The 20352-nt window shown below is 37.4% G+C and overlaps 1 protein-coding gene across 2 annotated transcripts in view; it reads left to right on the top strand.

The window, feature by feature from the left end:
• The window catches only part of LOC146706380 (ras-specific guanine nucleotide-releasing factor RalGPS1-like), an 86506-nt gene extending 68404 nt beyond the window's left edge, over window positions 1–18102 (top strand). For both annotated transcript variants that reach the window (XM_085464529.1, XM_085464528.1), the window contains 10 exons: window positions 53–120; window positions 6643–6769; window positions 8158–8309; window positions 8403–8451; window positions 8934–9014; window positions 9440–9545; window positions 10270–10362; window positions 13185–13290; window positions 13400–13491; window positions 15775–18102. In XM_085464529.1, coding sequence (XP_085320655.1) covers window positions 53–120; window positions 6643–6769; window positions 8158–8309; window positions 8403–8451; window positions 8934–9014; window positions 9440–9545; window positions 10270–10362; window positions 13185–13290; window positions 13400–13491; window positions 15775–15804 — 904 coding nt within the window. In that variant the 3' untranslated portion in view covers window positions 15805–18102. The remainder of the gene's footprint in view (window positions 1–52; window positions 121–6642; window positions 6770–8157; window positions 8310–8402; window positions 8452–8933; window positions 9015–9439; window positions 9546–10269; window positions 10363–13184; window positions 13291–13399; window positions 13492–15774) is intronic.
• The last annotated feature ends 2250 nt before the right edge of the window (window positions 18103–20352 follow it).

The following is a 20352-nucleotide window of genomic DNA, read 5'->3' as shown; positions in this document are numbered from 1 at the left end:
CAAACACAACAGCACTGAGCTCTTTTATCTAATGGAAACATTTGTGTTACAGGCTTTCTCTAAAGATTGAACCTGGCAACAGTTCCCCTCGCATTGCTTCTTCTAAAGAAGACCTGGCAGGTAAGTCACACATGGTTGAACTGCACTGATAAAAAGCCCTGCAGATATCCACCACTTCCACCAAGTTGTACTCAAAACAAAAATTATTAGCTTTTTCTGTCAAGTCTGCAAGGCAAGGTTATTATAGTTACCTGAAAATGAACTAAAAAGTTCAACTAAATGTGAAAAAACATTTTAGTTAACTGAAATAAAAATAAAAACTAGACTTAAATTTTTTTTTAAAGTAACTGAACTGATTTTTGTGGAGGAAATTTGCTTTGTTTTTAGTATCTATTAGTTTGGTTAAAAAAAGAATTGCAACTTGCCTGATGACTCATTGATAGACACGTTTATTGTGTGTTTATTGTAATACCTGTGCTAATTTTCCAAGCCCTCCATGCAGTAATAAATTTAAAAGATATAACTGTGAAACGAATGAAAACTAAAGTAAAACTAAACATTTTAGAACAATAAAAACTAAACTGAAATAAGAAAATCCAAAAACCTGAAATGGAAAAAGGAAATAAAAATAAAACCTAATTAGAAAATACAAAACTATAATAACTCTGCTGCATGTTCATGACCGTTGAGTTTTCATAAAAAGTATATGTAAAGTACACTATGTGAAGTGCCCTGATGACAGTTGTTTTGCTTTGGTGCTATGTAAATTTACCTGGGCCCTGATAATTCAATTCTGAATTGAACTGAATTGAAATGAACACTAGCATTTAGCGTCAGTATGAACATTTACTTTACACTAAAAACAGAAAAAAAAATTGGGTGTGTTAAAAAGAATAATCAGAGATAAACACAACTGTTCCTGTGGTGAAACAGATCACGCACACACACAGGCACACACATATGCTTTTCTGTAGCACTGTAGTTCCCACAGGTATTAGTATTTAGTATTAGTATTTAGTATTTATTTATTTATTGTCATTGTCAAGAACAATGAAATTGCGTTTGGGGCTTCCATACAACCCCAAAAAAAGAAGAAAATAATAAATACCCCTTAAAACCCAAGTGTACATATTTAACCCAGTGTGACTCCAATGCAATAAGACAATCCTTAGCAATAATGTTCGTAGAAATTCAGACAAAGACCTGAGAAACATGACAAAATACAACAATGCAACCCATTCAATATTATTGTACTGTGAGATATGATATCAGATATGATAGTTATCTATTTAAGAAAGAGGGGGGGGGGGGGGCAGGAGGGGGAAGAGAATAAAGATATGATGCACCAATGCAGACCAGTTCATTGCTATTAAGAAGTTGGATATGGTTATTGTCCGTGAGAGGGGGGCAGAGAGTTCAGGAGCCTCACAGCCTGTGGATACAGGCTGTTGGCCAGTAGGTACTCCTACTGTTCATATTTTCACCATTTCAGTAACCAAGTGAAAGCTATCAGTAGCTAACAACATGAACAAAGAAGCCATCCTCTTTCTGTTTCCGTTGTAAATTAAACCTTCATTTTTTACAGTATCGTGTACCTGGTGGTTTAGACTCTAATGGTGTATTAGTTTATAGTCATTACATGCGGGTGTAACCAACATTTACTTCATAATGTCACATGCTGTGCTTTGGTGCACTGCACTGATAGAAACATTTACCATTTAAGTGATGGTGTTCATTTATTAGTGTAGCATGATGAAGACTACATTCAGGGTTATTTTCTACCCATCTCTACCAGGAAGTAATGTCAGCATCATACAGCCAGACTCAATTGAACTACAGATACCTAAAAAATTGTATGTTATTTCCCACCCGTTACCTTGTAAATACTATATGATACTGGTTCTTATATAGCACTTTTCTACTCTTCTGAGCACTCAAAGTGTTTTACACAACTTGTGCATTCACCCATTCACACCAATTCGCACAAGCACATTGTTCTAAGTGCTTTCTAAGAGTCTAATCTGTTTAGCTAGCTAGCTTGATTGAAATAGAAACAAACAAACAAACAATAAAACACACACAAATGTAATGAAATTCAGTTATTAAACATAAACTAAATTGCCAAACACACATATGAATTTGAGTGGCATCCCATATGGTATGTGGCCGACACCATATTAAAGCATACATAGCCTTTAATATGGTGTCGTCCCACTGTTTGCAGCAATAACAACAGCTTCAACTCTTGTGGGAATGCTTTTCACAAGGTTTAGGAATGTCTTTATAGACTTTTTTTAGGATTCTTCTGGAAGTGCAGGTCAGACAATGCTGTTGAATGAGAAGGCCTGGATTTATATCATCCCAAAGGTGTTATATCAGATTAAAGGAAAGACTCCTGGTAACCACTAAAACAAAACTCATCAGTCAAATTGCCGGACAGATACGCCTACCTCCTGGAGAGTGTTGTTCCCTTAATTGGCTGTTGTGAAGGGTTTCTCTTCACCATGGTAATGATTCTGTGATCATCCACCACTATTTTCTTCTGTCTGCTATTCCTAATGTAGCAATTTCTTGGATGTTCTCCCCACCCCCAACCCTCAACAAAAAACATTTGCAGCTCAAGGATGGCTTGTTTCACCTGCATGGAGACCTCGTGTGACCGCATGTTTTTTTCTCAAAATGTAAATGACCCCCCTTATTGTTTTCATTGAATGGGAAACAGGTATTTTATATACTTTAAGTATATCCACAGTCTGTTTAGAATCACCAATAAACCTGACATCTCTCTTTGGACAAATTTGTGTGTATAGGTGTTTTTCTTTCAAGGCGGCTCCATAGTGTAGTAGTTTACATGTCTACTTAACAAGTAAAAGATCTTTGTTTGATCCCTAGCAAAGACACATATAGTTTTGGAGTTGCGTCAGAAAGGGTATCTAATGTAGACAATCTGCCAACTTAAAGATGCAAAGTTCTCTGCTTTGGAGTAATGTGTTTTAATTTTAAAAAATGCTTTGATGAGGCAAAACATTCTAATCAACCTCATATAAAGTGAATAGCACTAATTATATTGTGACGGAGTCAGAAGCATGAGAAACTCAGATCTTTTGCTTTTTATTTAGTTTTTATTTATCAGGAACCATGCACAGTGGCACTTATCTCATATGCAAAAACGTATTTTGTATCAGATTTAACTACTAGTTCATTTTAATTTGCAAATTCTGGGCAGGTGAATATAATGAAAATAAATCTCCAAGTAAGCATGTTGGATGTAAGAGAAATGGTGTAAAGCTCATGTGATATCCAAGACTCACTGGTACTTCTTTAGTGCTTTTTTTACTCTAGTTGAGACTTCATTGAAGCGTAAGCGCTTCATTCTGACGACAACATTCGCAGAAACACTCCCTCTCCAATTAATATATGGGGCATCTCAGGGCTCAGTATCTTTCCCAAAGATACTTTGACATGTAGACTGGAGGAGCTGGGGACTGAGGCATCTGGGCATTCTCCTGAATTACAATGCTCTGCTCTCATCCAGCTGGCTAAGTAGATAAGAGCAACTAGAACCTGCAATTTAATTGTGCAGTGCTAGAGTAACATAGCAGCAACCTTTTTGTTAAAGCAGTTTTAGATTAGGCACCAGTGGAAAAGATGTTGTAGACATCCAGATTTTGGAGGCGTGGTTTCAGTTTAAAAAAACAACAACAGAAAACTAATATAGGGGTGAACACAATGTTTTGGCTAACTAAGGGATTACCTGATTTTCTGTCAGCAGGCTGTCTCATACTGTAAGTGCATGATAGCAGCTAATGGTACTCTCCTCTTGTTGCTTTGATGAAGATTTTCAGTTACATAACATGGCAGAAAAGGGGTGTTCTGGCTGTGTCCACTGTCTTGTTGGCTCAGTCAGTATAAACAAGTCTCATGCACTTCACACAATGCCAAACAGAAGAATTTGGTTTGCTCACTCTCTTTGTGTAAGACTGAGAAAATGTGGTGGACTGAACTGATCAGTTTCACCATCACTGTGTCTGACAAGGTGAAACCGTCTAAATGTTGCTGCTCTGTGTGACGTTAGCACCCTTACAATTTTCCATTCTCATTTTAATAATTGTCCTTGTAAGCCTGTGACTGAATTCTTCGTGGCAGAGACTCCTCACTGTGGTTGATTTCATCCAATCTGTTTTGTAATGTCTGAGCAGCAGATCAAAAAGCTAAACAAGCCTGTATGTGTGCTTGCCACACAATCACTGGGAATGACTGTTCAAAGAACTGTTGTAAGGTAACAGCAGAATTTTACTGCTGCGGCCAACCTGCCAGGCCTGCTTTGTATGAATTGCTTCTCCCGTTGGCTGTCTGAGAAAAACTAAAGGACTGGTTTTAATTTAAATTATAATCTTTTCATCACACAAAACTAATATCTTTTAATCTTTACAGCATACAGACAGAGTATAAGCAGCATGTATTAACTTCAGTAACAACAAGAAGAGGCAGTCCTCCAGCAGCAGAACCCTTATCTCAACATCATGGAGTTACTCTGAGATTACGAAAACAGGCAAAAAGCACTAAAACAATATGTTTGCTAAGTACCTTCAAAACTGCTTATATCAAGAAACAATGCTATTTAAAGACAAAAGCAGCAAACAAGAGTAGATTTGATTTTTGTGTGTTTTTGTGCTTCTCAATATTGTAAAAGTCATTTTAGTTTGAGTCACTCTCAATCTAATTTGATCTAAAAGTGAGCTAAACCAGTTAACCTGTCTCATAATAACCTAAAAACAGATCCAACATTTTCTAGCGCATTCTGAAAATGCACTTTTCAGCACAGTGTGTCTCAGTTTTTCTTTTTTTCCTCCACATCATTCTACTCTTATTATGAAGAAATGCTGCAGTCATATATTAAGGACTCTTGTCAGCATATCATTTTGGCTTAACTGTTGTTCTTTGGTGAGATATGGGAGGCAATGGATAATGTTTTATTTCTTAAAAAAGGCTGAAAAACACACAATGATTCCCACCTCTTGCTGATGAAACTAACCGCCAATAAAACCACTCTCACTTAGAATAGTTACAATCATGTGGTAAATTAAAGAAAATACTTTTGGCAATTAAAGAAATGAAAATTAGAGTTTTCATTAGACTTATTCTGCTGAGTGTGAATGTTTCCAGAGCAAGCAACAATAATCCAAACCAGCAGGAGCTTTTGTCAGCTGATAATTAAGCCATATTAAGAACGTTCTTTCCTAGAAAAATCACTTTATTCCCAGTTTTGTGAAAAGAAACTGCCTTAATGTGTGTTATATTCCTTCAATTTACCTTTACTGCACTGCAATACTGATTGCTAATAGAGCTCTAAATCTATTCCTCCTGCTGGTAGAACGATTCTGATTTCAACAAATTCCACATTACATCATGACTGGGAATGCATCTGCTTTCCCAACAACCCCACCAATAGACACAATCATATACAGCTGCTTGTATGTCTTTTGTTCAGCTCTGTATGCTCCATATGAGATCAAAAGATCCTGCTATACTAAAAAATCTTTTAAAAAAAATAACTTCATGCAAATCTAAAGTGTTCAAAGCTGAACATGCTGAACACAGACTGGCCTTATGGGTCCCAAATGGTCAAAATGACTGGCCCCCAGTGGGTTTCCAGTGAGAGGGAAGGCACAGTGAGTCAGAGGTTCCACTGGCGCAGAAAGCACATAGGAACAGTGGATCAATTTACTAGTCCATCAGCAGTGCTGCCAGAAACTGTGACTGGACTGATGATAAATTTATGTAGGCACTTACACGGGATGACTGCACTGATTAATTATGTTAACAAAGGCTTTTATGTGGTCAGTTTGCACCTTACCAGTGCCCTCTAGTGGCTGTGGTGTTGAGTTGTTTTTTTAATACACCCTGAGGTCTCAGAGTGTGGCCAGCAGGCCAGTGAAAGCCCTTGGTACCTTTTTATGTGCATTTATAAGGAATGCACTCTTACTTCTAAGCCCTTTGAAATGAGAATAAGCATATGCATGTATGTGTTTCATTTGTAGCATCCCATTAAATGTAAACCCTGTTTAAATTCAAGTCTGAAAAGATTTGTGATCGGCCAGAGGTCCTCTGTCATAAACTATATTTTATTTTAGTGAATTTGTTTCACACACTAATTGAATTACAATATGATTATGGGTTTTGTTGATTTTTGGCCAGTGATTTCACAAAATCCTGCTTTAATGCTCCATAAGCCTTAATTCTCTGCATTGTTAATAATTGATCTAGTTTCTAATATCAGAAGTGTTCTTTGTGCCTTAATATATTATTTAAGGTCTCACACAGACTAGTAACCAATAAGCGGCACATAACCTGAAAGTCTCAATACCAGGCAAATAAAGGACTCGCACTTGTTCCACTGCTGCTTTTGTTTGCTACTTTGAAGATGTGAAAGAAAGAAATTCAGATATACAGTAACCAATTTATCATGAACCCTTTTTTTGCGCTGTCAGAAGAAAATCATTGTGAAATAATAAATGTGAATGGGATTAAATAAGACACATGAGTTTCAAGTAACCAAAGTAGCCTACTACAAGTCAATTTAAAAGAGTTGCACATAAGTAAATTGCACATAAGTACTATTAATGACCTTTTATGTTTCAGGTCTGTGTGAGGTATCAGCCTCTGTGAGGTATAACCGACGACCTACTTGCCCTGATGCGTCTGTGGGGGTTCATATTCCCACCCCCCCTCCCTCTCACCACAGGAAGAGTCACAGTCTAGGAAACAAGTAAGCAGAACAAGCTATTACCAATTTTAATAGTAGTAATAATATTAAAACAATATTATTAAAATAATTCATCCTCATGGCATGTTCTTGTTTAACATTTTGGAGCACAAGCCTTTATTAGGGAATTAAACAGACTTCACTGAAAGCAACACAGAAAAATACAGTGTACTGAATACAAATAATATGAGTGCTCATAGAAGGACAAACTAATGCTTTTTTAAAAGCAGTAAAATCCAAGTCATTCTTGGCCTATAATGTATAAATCCAAAATGTTTCCAAAAAGCTTTCATTGACTGGTATGGAAAGGAATGGTTGTAATATGGACAGTGCACTGTTATGGGGGTGTAGGTAGTTCCATAGTCCAATTCATGGTCTGCAGTGTACAATGACTGATCCATGGTTGCCCATTGTTTCTGTATCTGTATTCTCCAGCTGTTTGATCGTTTTGTACACATCAGTGTTGTCCTCAACAAAAGCAGAGTAATGAGTTATAAACGAATCTGACTTGGAAAAAAAAATCTGTGTAATATAATAACTCTGTAAGGTTGTCATTGCCTAACTGGTGTTTGGAATTCCCATGCTGCTCTTTCCATATGAAGGGGTGACAAACAAATGAGAGTTACCCAACAGGAAGCCATTAAGGACATTAAATAACCTGCCTTAAATGAAGACTTACTGTCTTTCTATAAACTGTTTAAACCATTTGAGATGCATTCATGTTATTTGTAATTAGTAGTATGGTGTGTTGGTTATGGAATATTGGTTTATATTTGACAAATATCATAGACTTTACATGCATTCAAAATATTATTTAAAAATAGAGGACTAATGTAATGTTGGCCGTTTCCAACAGAGCGCGATAAAATGGTAGAAAGATGGGAACAAAAGAAAGAAAACACATGCAACATGTTAGGCACACTTGTCGAACTCCAGGCCTTGAGGACCGGTGTCCTGCAGGTTTTAGATGTGTCCTTGATTCAACACAGCTGATTTAAATGGTTAAATTACCTCATCAAGATTTCTTGAAGTTCTCCAGAGGCCTGGTAATGAACTAATCATTTGATTCAGGTGTGTCGACCCAGGGTGAGATCTAAAACCTGCAGGACACCAGCCATTGAGGCCTGGAGTTCGACACCCCCGTGTTAAATGAATGAATTCTTGTCCAGAAAATAATATTGTCTTTTATGCTTGTTCACAGTTATAGAACAAGAATAGAACAAGCAGAAAAAAGGATGATAGATTCAAAGTGAACTTCAAGGCCATGAAATGCTTCTGTTACCTACAATCAGTGTTCAGGATTTCTTTACCTGAGCCATGACATGACACATAAAATGTACAACCAGCATCTCTGTTTCATTGATTGTCTGATGGTTGATCTCTGTCCACAGTGTGATGTGTCAGTATGGCATGTCAGAAAGCAGGAGTGCCACATTTCCTATAGAGAAAACACGACACCTGCTAGATGACAGCTTCTTAGAATCTCAGAGCCCAGTCAGAAATGATCCGCACAGTACATCTGTGTCCAATGGCCTGTCATTAGGTATGTGTGATGAAAATATTCCCAAGTATTCAATTTATTAGCAAAACCAAATCTTTAGACTTTTACATTTGTTTTTCTTTTTTCCTATGATAGGCAGTAGTGAAAGTTCCTTTTGGGAGGAGCTATCACCTGCAGTGGAGAGGTGAGAGACAATTATAATTGTAACAATTTTGAAATAGGAATTTTTTTTAAATGACAGTTTTTTCCCCCCACAAATTTTCACATTAACGGGGAAAAAGAACTTTGTTTTAGAACCACTAATAGGTTGTAGTACAATGAGATGAAAAGACTATTATCAACAGTATTTTGGTCAGTCCCTTTAGAATTTATCACCCCGCTGTCCTTATACTGAAGCTATGATAAATTCATTTTAAAATTTTCAATGAGGCTTAAAGTTATTAGAACAGCAGTTCTCTGTAGTTAACAGATATTCCAAAAAGAGGAAATGCAATTTTGCAAATGAGGTAGATTATTTTCTGTGTAGAGGCTGGGAGTGGACAATATGACATGTTTAGTCATATATTACTGTAAAGTGTTGACTTTGGTTTACACTTCGGGTTCGATGATGTTGAGCACTGACCTATCCAACCACGAAGGCTGACTATGATAATTTATGACAAACAGGGGCCGCATGTATGCAACACTGGGCCCGAACTGGAGGGTCCCTCTTCGCAACTCTCCCCGGAGCCGAAGCTATGTTTACAGGTACAGTGAATCAACAAAGTAAGAAATTAGTATTACAGTCTTAAAAGAGAATGAAGTCATTATTTGTATTTGACACACATGTTTGATGTTTTAACTCCCTTCATTTCCTGACTGCTTGGATGTTAGAATTATGTTGCTTTGCTTTCCACTTAATTAAAAAGAGATTTTCTAGTTATAGAAACACTGACTGTATTTTGTGATATGGTCATTGTTTAAGTCTCTAAAGTGTCCGTTTACCAAATTAAGTAGGAAAACACCACACAGTGACGTTCATGGTTTGCCAGCAGCTATTTTTAGAAACAATTATGGATGTTCCTTTTGTTTAAAGAGTCTCTTAAAGGTAGCTTTAACTGCACTCACTGAGCTCTGAATACTGTTTTAGTTGCTTACAGTGTTAAATGTTCTTTACTACCCAACATCCTTAGCTACTCTGCTACCAACTCCTGCTATGGATGCAGTGAAGCTGGTAGAGTGACCATTGAAGGACCACTGCGAAGGAAAACACTGCTGAAGGAGGGACGAAAGCCCAAGGTATGGTGAACTGTTAAGAGATATACTCTAAAACACTTCTTCAGTAGAGACTCAGAGAAGAGAAACACACAGAACTTCTTGCTAGCAAGGGCAGCCTCCAGAACTGAGACTCACACTGAGGACTGCCCTGGTCTTTATTTATATGCTTCAGTGAGCGTTTGTTCCTTACATTGGAATGTGGAGGTATACGTGTGTGTGTGTGTGTGTGTGTGTGTGTGTGTGTGTGTGTGTGTGTGTGTGTGTGTGTGTGTGGGGTCAGAGTGTGGCCCCATAAACGACTTCCCTTAACCTGCTGGTCTGGAAAATCCAACAGTTCATCTATATGTAAAAAAACACTTAGACTAAAACTGACATAGCTACGTTAATCCTACCGTAAAAGAATAAGACAAGGTACGACCTCTCCCATGCTCCTAGGATGTGGGGGTGAACGCCAGAACACCCTGGAATGTTACAGACCTCCTAGGATGAGACATTCTTTCAATATGCCACCAACTATATACTTCTAAACACAAATGATTACATGCAGTATTCTACCATATGCAAACTTATATCATTAAAAGATTATACTGACTACTAAGTACAATTTTCCATTGACATGAACTTTCATTGTTGTTTAAGTGAGTTATTTTTCATTCAGTCTAGTACTGAATATCAGCAACTTTAAAAAAAACTGTGAGCTGACAGTGAGCTGTTTTCAGCCTCTCTATATATTTCTCTCTAACAGTTGTCCTCGTGGACCAGATTTTGGATCATTTTGTCTGGATCAACACTGACGTTCTATGGAGCGAAAGCACTGAGGGACTCTGAGAGGAAGCATGTAAGTGTGATGCCTTGGAAACATGAGTCTACACCTAAAGTCATGTGAAAAAGAAAATACCCCCTCTTCCAGTTGTAAGGTTTTATGTATGAGCACATAATTACAAAAAAGTCTGTTCTTTACTGTGTTTAAACTTTATTTAAATAAAAGCTCAAATGAAAAACAAAACGAGACAACTGAAAAATGAAGGAGTGTGTGAAAAACTAAATACACCTAATTAGGGCTGCAATTAGCAATTCCTAGTTATTGAGTATTATGTTGATTAATCAAGTAATTGGATAAGAAATGCTTTTGTCTTATTAATGAAGACTAATAAATATTCAAAATAGAAAAAACACAGGTCTGAACTGCTCATTGGTTTGCATTTCAGAAATTGCAAGGTTTTAAGTTTAACTGCATACAACATCTGTCAAAAAATGTTTTGATTGTATTTAACCCATATAAAATTTTATGTTTTTAAAGAAAACATTTTCTTAAATGCATAACTAACTAAATTATCTCAAGTACAGTCAAAGCTCAAAGTAAAATAAAAAAAATGCATAAAATAAAACTGCCTATACTCTGCTTTTATGGAATGCTTTCTTAGGGCCCCAATATATCATTTTGTCATTTTAGTTGGCTTTTGGGACAAAAGCAGGTAGTGTGACAATGATAAAATAATAATAAAAGCATTAGGAATTATTTGACATTAACCTTGTCCTTAATTTGGTTGTACTAGATCATGGCAAGTGAAACAAACATGAAACTCTTTAGAACAGAGGCTCCAAATTTGATCTTATTACTGAAAATATATTATTATTGTTATTATAATTATTAGTGTGACTACTAGACGATGGCGGCCCTTTTGTTTGGCTCTCTGTTAGTGTTCTATTGTGTGTTTTTCTTTCCGGGTATGCTTTCAGTGCATTGGCAGTGTGTTTGGTATCATTGTCATGATCTTCACAATTAGATGCACTATTTTTATTTCTTAAGAACTTGACTTTCAGACACTGTTCATGTGGTGTAGGGTTTTTTTTTATTTATTTTTTTATAACTGTCACTTCTTCATTTGTGCTTCACATGTCTGGAAATACACACTGCATTGAGCTGACAAATGCCAAGTTTTCAGTAACAGCTCTTTGAAAAGCAACTTGTTGAAGAAAAAGTATGCTTCTATGCCTGTCAAACTGTGTTATTTGTGGCACTTTAGTAGATTCAGCTAACACAATGTGATCAAATGATGTGTTTTTGTGACAGCCATCTAGTAACAAAATAACAAAGTTTTTATGTTCGAATGATTGTGTAAGTGGGTTATTAAACAAAAAAATCATTCCACTGAAAATGGTCAGGTAGTAAGGACTGGTCTTTAAATGAGTAAAAAAGCAGCCAATGCCTAACGAACAATCTTGAAATGCCTTCAGAAAACCTGGAGAACTGTTGCTCAAGACCACTTTTAAAAAAATACAAGGAAGTCTGACTCCCCGGGGTGCTGTGTAAAATGTCATCAGAAACAGAATGTGATTATTTTCCAAACTAACTAATTAACCCATCTTTTATTCAGAACAGAGCATAGGAAACATATCAAATATTTAAAATTAGAAAATAATGTTATAAAGAGTTTGCGCAAACCAAGTTTATTGTAATTTTTTATTAATTTTCAATATCTGCAGCAGTGAATAGGGAAATTTTTGTGACTACTGGATGTAATAATTTCAGATTTCTACAGTCATATGATGTGAAAATGATCACAGATGTACCTGAGGACATATTTTATTTTATGTGATGTTTGCAGAAAAATATTTGTGTTCCAATTATTATATATTTTTTTTATATCTGCTCATGCAGGAGAGAATGGGATAATATAGTGATGTAAAAAGCTAAAAATTTTAAATGCTCCCACCATAAACCTTGAAAATCTTCATAGCTCCACTTGAAGATAGCTTGAACAAGAATATAGAGTTAATAAAAAAAACTTGATAACAGCTTGGTTATATTCTTAGATATACTCCATTGTACAGCAGGACCTTGAGGCAATTTTGCTGCAATGTCCATTCCTGGAAAGATTAACAAATGTCTGAGGTGTTTTCCACCTTATTGCTTTAGAATTATGGGCTTTAAATTGTTTGGAAATGTTCTTATTACACTTCCTAGATTAATTGCTGATGTCTTTCCTATTCTTTTATAGAGGTAGTCACAGGTTACTTAATTCCTATGAAAACAGATAAGGCTTTCCGTTACAAATTTGCACAGTGGTGCCTCTTTATTCTATTATGTTTTCTTTCCTGTTCATAGAAGAAATGAATGAATTGGTCGTCATGCATCAAATGCTGAAAATGAGAAGTTTATTTTTCCTAAAGCCTCTCCTCATTTTGAACAACACATTTGAAAAATGATGGAAAGGAACGTGTTGAATCCGTGTCGCAAAACTCTCAAAGTTAGAACTCATCTCTCCACATCACATTTTTGTCTTTTTCTAGTCTAGAACACACTAAGCTTGTGCTCTGCTGTAAAGTTGTAAGGAACTTTGATCTAACCCAAATGGTTAGTACTGGACAACTGGTCAAAATTTCTTGTGGCAAGCTTTAGTGAACAGTGATGACAATTGGACAATTGTCCAAGATATGGCGGGGCATTTGGAAACTACACACTACACTACTACACATAAAGATCTGCTGCTAATGTCTTGACACTTTCAGAGAAACTATGTCCACATTTTGGCTTTAAGTGTGTATTGCACAGCCACATAAAGTTGTATTTAAGGTGAAGGTTTTCCCCTGATAAGTGCAGAATTGTACAGTGAGGGCAAGTGGATAAATTCATTTTATGCTCTGTGTTTGCCACAGTACAAGTCAAGGCCTTGTAAAAAAGTTTGTGTGACTGGCTGGATGGTGGTACTGCCAGATGACCCAGCCCGACCCAACATCTTCCAGCTCAGTGACCCAGAAAAAGGTCAGCCTCCCACCATCAGCAAAACTTGCCTATTTTATTTGTCTTTTTTGTCTTTATTCATGTGACTATTTTAGATACTCACATGAAGACCATTTATGTCACTTTACAGGCAATGTTTACAAGTTCCAGACGGGGTCCAGGTTTTCAGCAATCATCTGGCACAAAAACCTAGAGGAGGCTTGTAGAAAAAGTAGACCTCAGGTAAGCTAAGCACACACAACATATCGTTTGGCTCGCTCGTCTGGTTTGGTCAGATTAAACGGTCCTTTTTCATTAAAACGTGATTTAAACAAATTTCATTTTATTTTATTAAAGCAGTATTCCTTCTTGTGTTGTATTTGCAGCACTGGTTGAGCTCAACTAGGTCCTGTTTATTTTTGAGGAGTAGCAGCTCTACTCTGAACCACTCTTAAATGACTGAACTCCTCATCCTGTCTCTGAGAGGCCAGTCAACCTTTAGAGAAGGTTTGCTTAAACCACTAGCATCTGCTAGCTTATTCTTTCAGTCACTACCTAAAGCTCATGACCATAAGTGAAGGTAGGGACATAATAAATAAACAAAACTACAGCTTTGCTAGGGATCAATCAGCTGATTTCAGTTCGTGTGTCAGAGGAGAAAAATAGTGGCGCAGTCTCCATCGTGGATATGGACATTACTTTTATTTTTATTGCACAAAAGGATGAAAGCGCGATGGTAAAGTGGAGACTTTTCAAGGACAGAAACAACTGCATTATACTGTTAACACAATTTTGGAACTTTGCAAGCACCTGCAAAGGAAGCATGCTAACATTAAGCTAGCCAAAAATCTAGAGTGATATTAAAGCTGAGTAAATGCTCACTCCAGCCCAGCACCATGATAAAGTGAGCTGCTGCTGAACTTCAACAGGTAACAAACTGATGAGCAGTCAGGCTGCAGGCTCTGTTTCTACCGGTTCAAGTTTCTAAAGTAGAATCACTGTGGCAGTTGCTTTAAAGCAGGAGTGTCAAACTCCAGTCCTCGATGGCCAGCATCCTGCTTGCTTTTGAGATATCCCTGCCCTACCTGCTGCTGATTACCTGGATCAGGTGTGCTTTGCCAATAAGAAGCTACAAGGGCAGGTTAGTTGGAAAACAAGCAGCACAGCAGCCCTCGAGGTCTGGAGTTCAACACCTGTGCTTTAAAGTCTCTTTGTGCTGGTTTCCATCTCTGATTTGTCCTGGTGTGTGGGGGCTGTAGCTTGTAGGTTTATATTGTTAAATAGTAATTATGAGACTGTGTGTTTCAGATCATTTTACAGAGTAAAATGAAAGTAACATAACAAGTAGTATAACCAAAGTCTGTCTTCTGGGTTAATTAAGTAACTTACTGTATTAATTTTAAGAAAAATTGTTCTGTGTAATATGTGCAATGATTAATTTTGAGTAATGACCCCAACACTCATCACAACAAAGAGAAGAAATGCCTCCAACATGCACAAACATTTGACCATGCAGCATGTAATTAATTTTCATGAATCAAAGTGGAGCCAAGAGTGATATCAATAATGTAATTGGAATTGCTAAATTCTTATCAATCCCTAGTCATCATTCTCTTCGCCACAACAGACTGGTACAGGATCTGCCTCACTGAAGTCACAGTCCCAATCTGTGTGTCAATATTCTGCTTCCCTCACTCATGAACAACATCTCAAAGACTCCTCCACTTGGGGCAGCAGCTTGTCCCTAATGAGTACTGTGCACTCCGCCCTTTTCCAGCTGAGGACCATGGCCTCGTTCCTCATTCTTAATCTTTTATAGAATCATCAGACAGATGATGTTGTTTTGTGTTTAGTGAATCAAAAAAAAGGAACTGAAACAGCTATACAAATAGGAATGTGGTGTTTGTTAGTTTCAAAGTGTAAGCAAAAAACACACGTTTGCACATATAGATGCACAGAAATGTTTGTATTCAGTCCTTTAGCTGGTCACCTTCAGCACTTCTGGTCTCCAGCCTGTCACTTACTGTGCATTCCTAGTTTTGCCAAATTATTTAAAAAAAATTATTTTAGTGAGTCAAGGTAAACTGAGGAGCATCTACATATTTGCAGTGCTGTTTCTCTAAACTAACTTGTATTACAGAGTGGTATATGTGATGCATACAGTTATTTAGAGTTGCTATGAAAAGAATGTAAATTCAATGCTTCAATTCAAGTTAGTTAACGTCAGTGCTAGCAACTTTCACAAGTTAGTTGTCGGCCATTAGGATTATCAAGGACTCAGAAAATAGCATCATATGAGACATTTTGGCTATTTTGTGAACCGCATTGTAGAGATGGATCTTCCTTACTGTTGACAGTTGAAAGTGACCAATCACAGGAGAAGACACTAAACATTAAAGGACTGTCTGGGTACACAGTCTAGAAATTCTTCATCATATACCACATTCCCTCTTATTCAACCTACTAGTTGCTTGTTGTAATTTTTTCCATTACTTGTGCTAAATATCTGCTCTGTTCTCTCAACAGATACCTGCAAACCTTATGTCATTTGAATGAGAGCAGCCTTTATTGAGCAGGATATTATCGTGCCAAACTGTTGTTTGAGAATTACAGACTGAATAAGGAATTTGATAATGCTGACATCAGCATTAGAGTCAAGAAGAATATGACACTGTCAAAGAAGCTCTGTGATGCTGGATGTGTGACTGTCGTGCCAGTGCACCTGCTTTGATCTTCACCAGAACAAGTCTTATATGATCTCTATAAAAATCCAATCAATGGAAGACTTTTGTGGGGTTGGATTCGTTCCCTAAGTTTCCATGTTCTCTGTTATTTGTTACGCTGCTATAATGTGTGCATGAACACGTTGGTTTTTGGCCCATGTTGGGCTTATAATTGGGTGAAAAGATGCATCAGTGTATAAATGTGGATGACAGTGTTAGATGACTGTTAGATTTAGTTTAGTCTGAGTGTCATCGTCATAAGGAAGTGGAAGGTGGGAAGTGCACATCCCCACTCATAAACTTTTATTCACCAGAAAAAATGTGACATCATCTCAAGGCCTCGTTATTTTAATGAAGGATCAGTACTGTAGCAAAAATGACAGAAGCTGAGTCTTCATTACCTTCAGCCCTGTGACTTACAGTTTGACTGAATCTAATCCAGAATAGAAGATTTGTACATACAAACGCAGGAATTAACCTTAAAGGTTGTTTTATGATTAAGATGCGATGCTCTTGTGGGGATGAAGCCCTGGATCTGTGTTTACCCCTGCTACCTCAGTTGGTAGTCCTTGTGTAAAATGTGCTTGCAAATGTATGTAACAAGATTTACAAACAATTAATATTTTCTACAGAACAAATGAAAAATAGTAAGATACCATGGAAACAATACTGAACAAAGAGGTGATTCCAGTTAATAAGCAGAAGACAGCCAGCTGTTGTCTACACCAGTATGCTGAGGCAGCTAGTTGAGTAAAATTAAAGTGAATTCCAATGAAATACCAATTTTTCATTAATCAAATGTGTGTAAATACTGTATTTATGTAAAAAAAGAGTTTATTTTTGACAATTGGCTGTAGAAGGGAAAAGGATATGATGGATTGTTGTTGATTCACCAGCTGCTGTGGGATTCTGCTCTTCAGAGACACTGTTGGTAAGCCCACCGTAAAACTTGGATGGACTCCTGTTCTCCAACTGAAGGACATCAGGATAAAACTCCATTAGCAATGGCATTAATTAATGATCTGCATCAAAATCAAAATATTATGTTGATTTTAAATACTAATTCTGTTTTATTGGATGGGACTTGTTTTTTTGTAAATTTTACCAATAACTGAATCAGTGGTCAGAGGTGGCAAAAGTACAGCCGTGTGAGTCAGCGAAGCTAGCCAGCTAGCTGGCTGGCTTAAATGGGTTTTCAAGTGAGAAGAACCATTTACTTTACTTAGGTAGATGTACAAATACTTTTTAGTAAAAAATACTCCAGTAAAAGTTAAAGTACTGATTCAACTTCTTTACTCGAGTGAAAAAGTACAAGCTCCTAAATATATATCCAAAGTAAGAAAAGTAGGTCTTTGAAGGACCTTTCCAAGCACGACTGTTTTGTGCAAAGCTAAATGAACCTCTTTCTACAGTGATATAATAGTGGTATATGGGAATACCAACTTTTTTGACTTTGCATCCACACCTAAACAGAAAAATTAGTACAGTCAGGAGTTAACTTGAAATTTAGCAGGTGGGGGAACGATAAGATCAGTTGCAGTGACTCAACATGGGGAAAAGAATTGCAACTCAATAATTTCTATTGTAAGCTATAGTAGATTTTCTTTGTGTACATGCTGTTATCAGCTAACCTGTGTTGAGCTGCTTCGAGGTTTATTGCTGTTTGTGGATTTGCACAACTGAATTCAACAACATGTAACCCAAGTTTTCATGAGTTATCTTGGCTTTCCGTCCCTTACACATACAGTACACTGTTTATATTGTCTTTACTGAGTGAGTTTAAGCATTGTCAGCTTAAATGCAAATTCATCTCTGCTACACTTGCTGTAACCTAACACTGACCATGAACACCACAGCCAGTGTTCCCCTGTGAAAAACAGTGTTTCATCACAGTACAACAAGCTAACCTGTTTATCCTGCATTAAACTGCCAAGTATTTCAATAACACAAAATTAGTATACTTAGTTTGTTTTGCAGGACATTTCACAATATGAAAAACATAACTTCATATCATATACAGGTACAATTTAAATTAAAATGAGGACATACGTTTGCTTTAAATTCCCAGCTTATCAAATGTCACTGAGTAGGCCTCTTCTTTAAATAAATAAATCCTGTTTAAATCCTGTCTGTCTTACATTTGTGTTCATCTTTGAGTGAAGTTTTTGTTCTCCCTGCTAAATACAGCTACTGAGCCATTTGCACACAGACTCACTGTGTAACAAACTGCACACAAACAGTTTGTGTGGTTGGTGATATTGTTAACGTGATATGACACGTTAGAAACATCGCATTTTAAATCACCTGCCTGTTGTTGTTTTTTTTTAAGATATACATTTGGCATACTTTTTTTTCCCTCTTTCCTCCCTTTGTATGTGATAAGCAACGATGTTGATATCCCAATAGAATTGTTGATTGATTGATTGCTTGATGTGCGAAGGTGTGTAGTGATGTAAAATAATATCTTACCTCAAATGCGTTACCTCAAAAGTAACAAAGTATATTTGTGTTAAATATTTGTAGAGAGTATAAGTAAAAAGTTGTCAGAAAAATACTCAAGTAGAGTGCAGATACCTGAAAATTATTCTTTAGTGCAATTCTTTCACTTCTGTTAGTAATATGGGAATGACAGAGTTAAAAGAGTTTACCTTTCTTTAAGTCTGCTTAACCAGTGAGCCAAATGAAGTTATGTCAAGCTTCTTCATTATCAGTTTATTAAAGTCTCCTGTGATTATAAGTTCAGCATTATAGCCCATAAAGTGATATGGCAGGTAAAAGACTCCAAGTAAGTTTGCTTGGAAATGTCTTTGACCTTATTGAAGCAACAACATCCTAATCCTAACAATAAAGCATCATTAGGATTTGGCTAAACTAGATTGTATCATGTGCAGGTAGAGCACATGATAGAGCAGGTCACCTACTGATCAGAAGGTTGGTGGTTCGATCCACCAACCCTCCTCCAGTCTGCATTTCAAGTATCCTTGGGCTAGATGCTAACCACAAGTTGCTCTCCAGTGCATCCATGTCCATGGGAGTATGAATGTGTGTGAATGCTTGTGAGAATGGGTGGTACTGGGTGAATGTGGCATGTTGTATACAGCGCTTTGAGTACTCCAGGACAGTAAAAAAAAAGCGCTATATAAGAATCAGTCCATTTACCATTTGCATGTGCAACTACATTAGAAGGTGAAATTATTGGTATGACTAGAATGACAACACTACAAAACAGAGTGAAAAGTAATCATAGAGAGAGAGAGAGAGATCAGCCATGATATATTTTTAAAAAGGGATAACACCTTTTTAAGCCATCTCTTCTAGAAAAAATGAATAATACATAAATAAGAACAGAAGTAATTTAGTAACAAAAAATCCATATGGTAGGAAATCTGAACGCTGGAATCATCCTATTGGCATCCGTTTGTCTCGTGAGACGATGGTGTAGTGCTATGAGTTGGATGTGGACATCCTAGAGTGGCTGTGGAGTCCCACTCTGGAGGGACAGTCTCTTGTACACTGGCTGCAAACAAAGGTGAAGGTGAAAGATGGCGCTGTAGCAGTGTATGAGCTTGCTGTCCTCTTGGGTCTCCTGTCAGCCAGCTTGGTATTTCTGGTGTTCTCTACCCTCTCAACTCCCGCCTTGATAGTACTATAGCTCTTCAGGCCTCTCGATAATCTGCTAGCTTTCCCAGGTAGGTGTAGGTTGATATCTGTGAGCTTCATGTCACATTTGCAGACACCTTTGAAGCGGAGTTTGGATTGGCCGACAGGGTGTGAGTCTTCGCACCGTACATTCAGTGTCAACGTACATTCACCGTACAGATTGTCCTTGGAGATGCGACCCGCGTGTGTGGAGAACATGGCCCAACCATCTAAGTTGTCTCTAATTGAGCAGTGCAGGAAGGCTTACTACTGACTTGCTGTACTACTTTGGTGTTTGGTACTGTGTCCTGCCACTCGATGCACAGAACACATCTAAGACAAAGAAGGTGGAAGGTGTTCAGCCTTCTCTTCTAGTTGGCATTAATGGTCCAGTACTCACTGCCGGAGAGTAGTGTGTCAAGTACACAAGCTTGATAGATGATCTGATATCGTGCCCGGTGTTCTCAGTCAGCTCGCCACTGAGCAAAGTCTTGGGGCATAGACAGAAGGTTAATGGTGCCTGATGATACTGGAACACAGAGAATGAGGATTTGCTCTGTTCCACCGGTTTGTGTTTCAATGGCTGCAGTAAGCTAGATTTTCACAGCAAAGTTGAAACCATGCTGTCTGGGGACATCCTGTGACAGACCCTGGCAGAAGAAGGTCTAATTGGACTCTCTGATGTCAGCTAAGCATGTCTCCTGTAAGCAAGCCATGTAAGCATTTAGTCTTGCAGATGCTT

This window comes from Copadichromis virginalis, linkage group LG7 (genome assembly GCF_057382275.1).
Source record: "Copadichromis virginalis isolate Kocher_CV1m ecotype Utaka linkage group LG7, C_Virginalis_male_GT1.1, whole genome shotgun sequence".
Classification (NCBI taxonomy): Eukaryota; Metazoa; Chordata; class Actinopteri; order Cichliformes; family Cichlidae; genus Copadichromis; species Copadichromis virginalis.
The sequence above is the reverse complement of the archived record's forward strand: the minus strand, read 5'-3'. Positions and strand labels throughout refer to the sequence as shown.